General features: G+C 32.4%; 1 protein-coding gene across 2 annotated transcripts; it reads left to right on the forward strand.

Moving 5' to 3' along the window:
• Window positions 1-6,638: 6,638 nt before the first annotated feature.
• LOC121215384 (uncharacterized) lies at window positions 6,639-7,724 on the forward strand. Of its 2 annotated transcripts, none has more exons than XM_041089841.1 (3): window positions 6,639-6,761; window positions 6,902-7,106; window positions 7,389-7,724. In XM_041089841.1, exons 1-3 carry the CDS (start codon window positions 6,732-6,734, stop codon window positions 7,487-7,489), a joined length of 336 nt encoding a protein of 111 aa, XP_040945775.1. In that variant the 5' UTR covers window positions 6,639-6,731; the 3' UTR covers window positions 7,490-7,724. The 2 variants fall into 2 exon arrangements, with proteins under 2 accessions (XP_040945775.1, XP_040945776.1); XM_041089842.1 differs by having other exon boundaries at window positions 7,251-7,648.
• The last annotated feature ends 2,113 nt before the right edge of the window (window positions 7,725-9,837 follow it).

The raw sequence follows: 9,837 nt of genomic DNA on the forward strand, positions 1-9,837 counted from the left end.
TTCAATCTATTCCACTGCCAAATACAGGGAGATAGAGTTATCGGCTTCAATGTACTCCACTGTAGTCAGGGAGGTAAAATCTGCCATACTTGATCTTCAATCTATTCCACTGCCAGATGCAGGGAGATAGAGTTATCGGCTTCAATGTACTCCACTGTGGTCAGGGAGGTAAAATCTGCCATCTTCGATCTGCTTCGCTGCCAAATACAGGAAGGCAAGATCTGCAATCTTCGATCCACTTCCTACCAATATAGGAAGATAGGACCTATTTACGCCTAGTGTTTAGGATGACATGATCAGAATGAATCAAATGCTCCTAACTAGATGTGTATGTATTATATTTGTAGAATGTCATGAGAATGATCCATTTTTAATGCTTAGGTTGTCATTCCTCATTGTTCATCAAGGTTCTATCACTGATGCCTTCTTGTTCAGCCAGTTTGACAGAAAACCCAAAGAAATAGACGCTATTTAGACTATCATTTCTCAAATGTTTCCAACCCTTAAGTTTGGTTAGTTCTAAACAATAGTCCTGTTTCAGGTCCTCGTATTATTTAGAAACTTTTAGAGTAATATGCAGAACTCCTTCTGCGTGTGTATTGTCAGTCCATTAATCGTTATTTCAATGAAAAATGCTTGAAAAAGATTATCAAAATGGACAAAATGAAATTTTGTTGAGAGCAAAGCTCTAAACAAACAAATCAATCAAGATAGCAAATTTTGCTGAGATACGAGATGAATAAGATGGAAAATATTATCACAATGGATAAGATGAAAATTTGTTGAGAGCAAAACTCTAAATGAACACATTAATCAGGATAGCAAATTTTGCTAGAATACAAAATGAGAATAAATTAATCAAGATGATGTATTTTGTCAAAAATACAAAAAATGAATAAAATGGGAATAGGTGCCCCAGATATCGTAGCATGAGCTTCTCTGCCCCAAACTTCTTAAGGACCCTTTTGAACTTGATATGTGTTTAGAAGTCCTAGAAGGCTTTGTTGATGCCCCAAGATGTAGCATCTCTCCTTCTTATTAATTCAGAAAGGGTAAGACTACCGCATGCCCCACCTTTAAACAAAATTTGAACTACCCATTCATGGGTTTTCAATTCAAAACCCTTTGGTCTCAAGGCACCCTTTGCGGGTTTTCACCTTGGCCTCTCCTTTTTCTTTTTCTTTTTTCTTTTCTTTTTTCATTTTTTCATTTTTCTTTTTGTTTTTTTTTTCAAGTGAAGTATTTATTTCTTGAATCAGAATTCTCGAGATTAGGCAGGTTCTTGCCATCCATCCTGTCAATATCAACGCTTTTTCAGATAAGGCCTTCCACATAAGGTCCTTTCCAGTTCGGCATCCATTTTCTTCTGAAGTCCTTTTGTATGGCAAGAATATTCTTCGATATCAGGTCTCTGGGGCGAACTTTTTGGTGAGCTCGCGTATTTTATTTTTGGTACTTTTGACCAAGACGGATAACCTTGAATCTTTCCTCTTCAATCAAATTTAACTGATCATATCGGGTTTGGATTTGCTTCATCCAGATTCAGCTCTGACAAGACTTGAAGGGTAGAAATATCAACTTTGATGGGTAAAACTACCTCTATTCCATATACTAGTGAGAACTGAGTTGCTCCAGTAGAGGTTTTTCTTTTATTTGGTTTTTTTTACTTTTATTTTCTCGTTTTTTTACCTTTTTTTGTCTTTTTTTTGTCCTTTTTTTTTTGCCTCCACTGAACTGTTCATTTTGGGTGGCATGGTGTTAATCTTGAACAGACTGCAAACTTCTGATGTCGTGCGGTTGTTCAAATTCAATGCATTGTCTAATATGATCCTTTTTGGCGTTTTATATTGACATATGATTCTTCAAGAAATTTGTTGATTGTCAACTTTGTGATATTGGCATATGAAGCAGCTTCCACCCACCTAATGAAGTAATCGATGACTACAAAGATGACTCGAAGACCGCTAGCTTTTGGCGAGATTAGCCCAATGACCTCCATGCCCCCACATAGAGAAAGGTCATGGAAAAGTCATAACATGAATAGATGGAGGTACATGAATTTTGTCTCCGTAAATTTGGCCCTTGTGGCGTTTCTTGGTATAACTTATGCAATCCCCTTCCATGGTGGACCAGAAGTACCCATATCTCATGATTCACTTGGCCATTGCAAAATCAATGCATGTGTTCCTCAGACACCCGTATAGACCTCTTCCAAGATCTTCTTTTCCTTAAGGGCGTCCATACGTCTTTGTAGCTCAAGCATATCTTGATAATGTGAAAACATCTTTGAATTCTTGGAGTAACTCAATGACATCTCGCTTCGTCTCTGCGGTGATACAGGCTCTGATCTTCACCTTTTTCTCTTCTCCTAAGCTCACAATTTCCAACTGATTTTTTTGTAAGGTAGGATTTGCTTTTCGACTTACTCTACCATCCTTAATAAATCAGGAGATAAATTACAGTCTCGATCATCTTCGAAGTCTTGAAGTTCCCCTAGACACATATCTTGCTCAAAAGGAGATTCTGAGTCAATAGTAGTGTCGCTCATATCATTGATATTTGGAGACCTATTCTAGGGACGAAAGAAGACTCAAAGGACAAATGAATCAAAGGGTAATTATCTGTGTAGTATGAGTTTGAATGAAATGGAAGGAACAAAAGAATATTTGCCAAAACCAGACACAAAGATGCATTTCATTGAAATAAAAAATGTGGACATACGCCTTTTTCACAAAAGGATTTTCTATCGCTCCTAGGCTTAGAGCAATAAGAGCGTTCCGAATGTTACTCTGAAATGGCCCTAAAAATTACAAGAATCTCCTCCACAGTCCAGTTGTTTTGAATGCCTCTAGGATGTAGAAACAAATTCATGATAGGCTTTTTCATTTTTTTAGTTCTTCTTCAAAGGCACAAACATCTTCACCTTTCGAACCATCGATATATTCAAATAATTCCAATTCTTTATCATCCATCTAGTTCTGTACTAGAGTTCTAAACTCGACGTACTTTTGGATTTTAGGAAATTTACTGTATGCAATGAAACGCAGTGTTGATGCATGAATACGTATTTTTGGATTTTAGGAAATTTATTGCATGCGATGAAATGTAATGTTGATGCATGAATGCAAAAAAAAAAGATGTTGATTCTTGGTTCAATTCTATTAGAACAACTTTACTAGAAAATAAATCTCTTTAAATAAAACGGATATATATACGACTTTGCCCTCATATGCGGAGACATTCGATCCTCTTCTTCATTCGAGCGTTAAGATAAATCTCACGAACTCTTTAAAAGGAACATCTCTTCTATCTCTTTTTTTTTGCTTGATCCAGGCCGCGACTCGTTACTCACTCATCCTTGTGATGCTCGTTGGCTTCTCTTTAAAAAGTTTAGCGGTTCTCGAATAATCTTTGTCATCTTGAGTCTTCAGGCAACGAGGCAAAGTCGTATAGTCCTCTACTGAACTATCATCCTTCTTTTGTTATATCTTCTCGGACCGTATTAGGACAACCGTATCGTCATCCACTCTATCAAGAAACCCATTTTCTTATGACAGGCTCTCTATTTAGCAATTGAACGTGAATCAACACCTCTTTTTATGATGAAAATGCAATGCAATCATAACAAAAAGAAAACATGTTAGTACAAAGCAAAAGCAAGCAAGAATAAATAGAACACCTATTTGGGTGAATACTAGGGGTTCGAAGTGGTTCTACCTAGGGTGGGCTCCTAAGGTTCACTACATGAGGTTTGGTTCTAAAGTAAGAGTACCTGAACCAGTAGATTCCTCGATCCTCACCCATTATAGGCTCATATGGACCGAGTTCAGTTCAGGGGAATACATTTCCCTATGGCCATGCGGAGATGAAAATCTCACGAAGACATAGGTACGGATGTATCCCGGAAGCGATTCACTATCCCATGCGGAGGTGAAAACCTCACGAAGGCGTAGTTTCTCACTCCCACTTAAAAGGTGTGACCAACGGTCATGCAATGCAATGTGCAGAGGTATAAAATAAAATACAGAACATGATAAAAAAATATAACTCAAAACAAAAAGAGATGCAATGAGAGGATCGTAAATTTAAATCGAATTTTCCACTTTCAACAAAAAGACAAGAAATAATCAACACGTGGCTTGACTCTCTTATAGTCCCCAGTGGAGTCGCCAAGCTGTTGACACCATTTTTTTGATGGAAACGGGGTCGACTTAGATTTTGAAAATAAAACGAAAAATGGGAGTCGCCACCAATCTTTTTTGATGAGGTGTGATCGGGTCACCTCGTAAAACGGTTGTTTTTAATAAACGATTTAGATTTTATTAAAACAACAATTTTGGTCTACGAAATTCAGAAAAATGAGTTCGGGAGTCGGTTATGCACGAGGAAGGATTAGCACCCTCGATACGCCCAAAATTGGTACCTAGTTGATTAATTAGTGTCTTAGTGTCGAAAATTGAAAACTCAAAAAGAATTTAAAATACAATCCCTCCTTATATTGTTATTTTAAAATTACTCAAATAAATCAAAATGGAAAATGCTTCCTTATCTCGAAGTAACAAGATGTCACGTCCAATAAGTTAGGATACAACACATCGTATTTTCGAGAGTAAGCTTGCCTTTAGTTTTTGTTTAAACCTCATTTATTTTAATTTTAAAAAGGATATTCGATTACTTAGAATCAACGAGAAAAATCGAAGCTCAATAAATTAGGGCACGATTTCTCGAATTTTCTAAATACGGAATATTGCCTTTTCTTTCGAAAAATCCTCATATCGAGAAAACCACGTGTCATATCCAATGCGTTAGGACACAACATATTGAAATCCCGATAATGAGTTTTTATTTATGTTTTTATTAAAGAGCATTCTCGAGTATTTAGATTCAACAGAAAATTAGAACCCAGCACGTTAGGGCCCAATTCTCTCGAAGATCCCAAGTATCGAGTATTGCTTTTATTTCCAAAATTTTCCTTTTTTACGAATTTGGGTAAAAATTGATGTGAGGGAAGAACAATTACGATAATGCGAGCAAAAATAATACGAGCAAAAATAACAAAAATAAATATATAAAAAAAATCAATTATATACAATAACAAGTAAATAAACAAATAAAAAAACGAAAACATTTTTTTTAAAATAATAATGGACACATAAATAAATAAATAAACATAAAGTAAAACAATAATAATAAATAAATGAATAAAATTATAAACATTTTAAAAATGTATGTATGAATTTTAAAAAATTTAAAATACAAAAAAAACTATATAGGTATATATATAATGAAAATATGTATGTCTATACGTATATATATGTGTATGTATAAGAATTATAAAATATAAAAACATAATTACATATATATAAAGAACAATGCGCATGTGTGTATATATATTACATAAAGACAAAAAAAAGACATAAATATGTATATTATAAAAAAAAAATAACGTAAGTGTGTACATACATTTTTAAGTATATGAATTAAAATATGTAAATATATAAGTATATATATATGCATGTAGAAAATACGAAAAGAAAAATATATATTTAAAATAAATAAAGAATATGTACATGTATATAAATTATAAAAAGAATATGTATGTGCATATATAATGACTTAAATCAAATAATACAAATAAAAAGAAAGATATTAGGTAAATAATAAATATATATATAACTTAAAATAAATAATAGAGGAACTCCCCTTTTCTAAAAAAAATAATTAAATGAACTAAAGGATGAAATTAAAATCAAATCAAAATCCAGGGTCCAAACTGTAAATATATGAAATATGTGGTAAAGGGACTGAAATAAAAGGCGCCAAGGACATGGGGGACCTTTAGGGAGATATTCCCCATCCCAAAACGCAGTGAGAGTCTGCGCATGGTCCAAGGACCAGATTGAAACAGACGCCATATTTGCAGCCCAAGTCTAAAAGAAATAAAGAGTTATATTGCACCTCCACGCAAGATGGAGGGACTAAATGCATAAATTACCCATTTAGAGAAATCATGCGCGCATGAACCAGGTCAAAAAAGCTGTCTGTTCCTTCCCCCAATGCCATTTCCTTTTATTACATATATTAGAATTCAAAACAGTTTATATGTATAAAAAATGGATAATATATTAGTGATTATTTTAAAAGATATATTGAAACGAATAATATGTAACATAATTTCAAATGAAATAAATTGACTAAACGAATGATATATTTATATGAAAATAATAAATGAAAATAACGCATATACAAAGACCAAAGTAATTAACATAAATAAAATATGTAATAAAATCCTCAAAAGAAAACCAAGCTATATACGAATAATTTTAAAGAAAATATATACAATAAATTTAGAAAATATTTACATAAAATAATATGAAAGCAACAATGTACATAGAATAGAGTTAATCATAAATTATATGCCTAATAACATAGATATGAGAACATTTCAATGTAATAACATACAAGAAAAAATGGCTTAATTAGACAGTAGTGCAAGGGAGGGGGGACTAAACGCGCAAATTATCCATTTAGAGAAATCATGCGCGCATGAACCAAGTCAAAAAAGCTGTCTGTTCCTTCCCCAATGCCATTTCCTTTTATTAACCATTAAAACCCCTTTTTTTTTTTAAACGTTTTAACCTTTAAAAAAAAAAAAGAAACCCAAAAATGTTTTATGAAATTCCTTATTCTCCCTTACTATCCCTTTTGTCTTCCAGCCGAAGAGGCCACCAATGGTTCACCCAACCGCCGCCGTGACTCCGGTGAGTCTCCCTCTCTCTCAAACGGCGCCGTTTAACTGCTAATGTAAACCAAAGTATTTTTTTACTTCACTTTTTCAGACTTTCTAAAAAACTGAGGGAGCCTCAATTTTTTTTTACACCCTCCCCTACATTTGGCCTAGGGCTTCTCTAAGCCACCGTCGCGCCGCCGCCGCCGTGGCCAACGGCCGACAGCGAAAAAATGGTTTTTTTTTAGCCTTCCCTTCGCAGGGTACTCGAAGGTTGGCCTCTCTCAACCCATGGGACCGAAAAAGGTCTTTAGTCCCCCAACTTTCGGCTCCGACGATGGCGAAGAGAGCACCGACGCCGGGCTTGCAAGGCGACGAGGTACGCTTCTTCTCTCCCTCTCTTTTTATCTCAATATTTAGTATAAAAACGAAGATAAAAGAAATAAAAATAAAATAAGTACCAGAACCGAAAAAGGTTTTTCCTTTTTGAAATTTTCTCTGTTTTTCTTGCTTTTCTATTTAGATGTTCGTAAAGAGAAGCCCCTTACAAGGAAGAGATTTTCGGCCTTTATAGCCGATCTACACAACTTTTAATTTCTATTTCTTTGTCTTTTTGCTATTTGTTTCTTCTGTTGTTGCGTGCCTTTTGTTGGTTTTGCAGGTACCCGTGGCCGACAGTGGTGGCAGAGGCGTGCGAGTGGAGGCGTGGGCTGGAGGCGTGGCAGACGAGGAGGCCACGTAAGGCATGCGGCAGGTAGCTAGGGTTTGCTGCTGAAAATTTTTTTAAGTTTTGTGGGTTAGGGTTTTCCTAATTTTGGGCCAGATTTTGGGCTTGGGATTTTATTTTGGATTTTATTATTTCAGTTATTTTGTTGGTGTGGGCCCGGGCAAAAATGGGCTTTTACATAAGACATAAGTTAATTAAGCATAAAATTTTAAAAAAAATTATTTTTTATATTATTATATGGATAATTTTGTACTTATAGAATCGTATTTTAATTAACAAAATTTTACAAAGAATCTATTTATTCTTCAAGTCATCATTTCGAATTTAATGTAGATTATTGGGCACGCTGCTAACTTTGATGCATAACGCCTATCCCACCATGTCCACGGATGGGTTTCTTCTCCTTACATTCGACCTTTCACAATTGAATTTTATTTAGGTTTCGAGTTGGATATCCGTAGTGTATAACAAATTTCTTATAATAATGCTTAATATGATTTAAATACCAACTGTTGTTTAACTACTTTAATTTTCTTAAAAAATTCATATAATATAAAATGGAAGTGAAGATTACATATCTATAAATGGGAAAAAGCCAAAGGTGCTTGTTTCTTTGGAAAAGTCAACATGATTTTTTGAAAACTATAAAGACTTAGAGTTAAAAAGCAAAAGGATAAAACAAGTTAGAAAGAAAAATATTTACAACATGATGCAAATGCATGATTTTTTGAAAACAAAATTTTTAGGATCACGACTAATTATTAATTTGAACAAAGAAATTCAAAAATTTTGACAACACGCGTTTAATTCGACTCGACTCTCAAAAATAAGTCCCCAGTGGAGTCGCCAGCTGTAGCGACGTAAAATTTTTTTGCTTTCAGTCACTAATTGTGGCGATTTATTGAAAATTTGAAAACCGACTTTCGATTCTTTTTTCTAGGTGTGATCGGACGCCTAATAAATCCTCTTCTTTTTTTTTTAAAAGAAAATTTATTTTTTAGACAAAAAGAAGACCGAGTTTAGGTCTACGTCAAAAGCCAGAGTAAAGTTGGGTTCGGGAGTCGGTTACGCACAAGGAAGGTATTAGCACCCTCACGACGCCCAAAATTGGTATCTTTATTAAACACGTGTCGTCTTGATTTTCAAAAATACGAATTCAATTTGACGTTTAACCATGATCCGATTGAAAAATAGGAATTTTTAGTTTTCGATTTTTTGGAAGGGTGCTCCGTTTTTAACACGAGCCGACGAGTTTCACCCAACATAGCGATGAAATCGATGACTTAATGTTAAATCGATGCATTACCTTATTTATTGAAATTAAAAGACATGGATAAAAATCTTTAAAGTAGTGAACAACAAGATGATACAAAAACAGGCCGGATATAAAAAATAACAAAGTTAGAAATATATCAAAACAAATAATAACTATGACGATGATATTTAAAAACAATAACAACGTATGCGATATTAAACATGACAGCAATAGTATTAAACATGAAATAAAACGATTAATATATATACATATAATAATAATTAGTAAAATGATAAAAACATGATATTAAAAATACTAATAATGTTACCTATATACATACGTACATATATTAAAATATAAATATAATAATATTATTACAAAGTGTATACATAGCATTAAAAATATATAATACATAGCATTAAAAATATATACATAATATGGCGTTGAAAAATACATACATAATATAGTATTAAAATATATATATATAGATAAGATAATATAAAAAATATGATATAGTATTCGAAATATATATCTATGATATATAAAAATACAATATTAAAAGACATATATACGTAATATATATATAAAAAATGTATACATGATATAGTATTAAAATATTTACATAGTATATACATATTAGAAATAATAATAATGTAAAAAGAACCTATTAATACGCTACATAGATACGTACATATATATATATAATAATGATATTAGAAATACTCAATATATAATATTAAAAATATATACATAATATAAAGTTAAAAATAATATACAAAAATATACACATAATATCTATTAAAAGAATATACACATAATATATATGCATGTATTAAAAATAATAATAACAATATTTAAAAAAAACAATTATTAATAATGTTACATAAAAGTATATATATATGCATGTTAAAAATATTAATTGAAGCTAAAACTAATACTAATATAGTAAAAACTAATAATATAAAATAAAAATAAAGAAATAACAATAATACGAAGATTAATAATAGTAATAGTAACAATAATGATAATATATGTACATGAATAGTACTAATAATAATAATAATGCTAAAATAATTAATTTTAATAATAAAGTAATTAAAAAGGATCGAATCGAATTAAAAACAAAAG

Source organism: Gossypium hirsutum, chromosome A02, assembly GCF_007990345.1.
Source record: "Gossypium hirsutum isolate 1008001.06 chromosome A02, Gossypium_hirsutum_v2.1, whole genome shotgun sequence".
Classification (NCBI taxonomy): domain Eukaryota; kingdom Viridiplantae; phylum Streptophyta; class Magnoliopsida; order Malvales; family Malvaceae; genus Gossypium; species Gossypium hirsutum.

What these genes read in the sequence shown, in the direction of transcription:
- LOC121215384 (XM_041089841.1), top strand. Translation starts at nt 6,732, where the DNA reads ATGGTTCACCCAACCGCCGCCGTGACTCCG. An exon ending in CAACCGCCGCCGTGACTCCG is followed by an intron (nt 6,762 to 6,901) that starts GTGAGTCTCCCT and finishes CATTTGGCCTAG; the next exon opens with GGCTTCTCTAAGCCACCGTC. An exon ending in CGGGCTTGCAAGGCGACGAG is followed by an intron (nt 7,107 to 7,388) that starts GTACGCTTCTTC and finishes TTGGTTTTGCAG; the next exon opens with GTACCCGTGGCCGACAGTGG.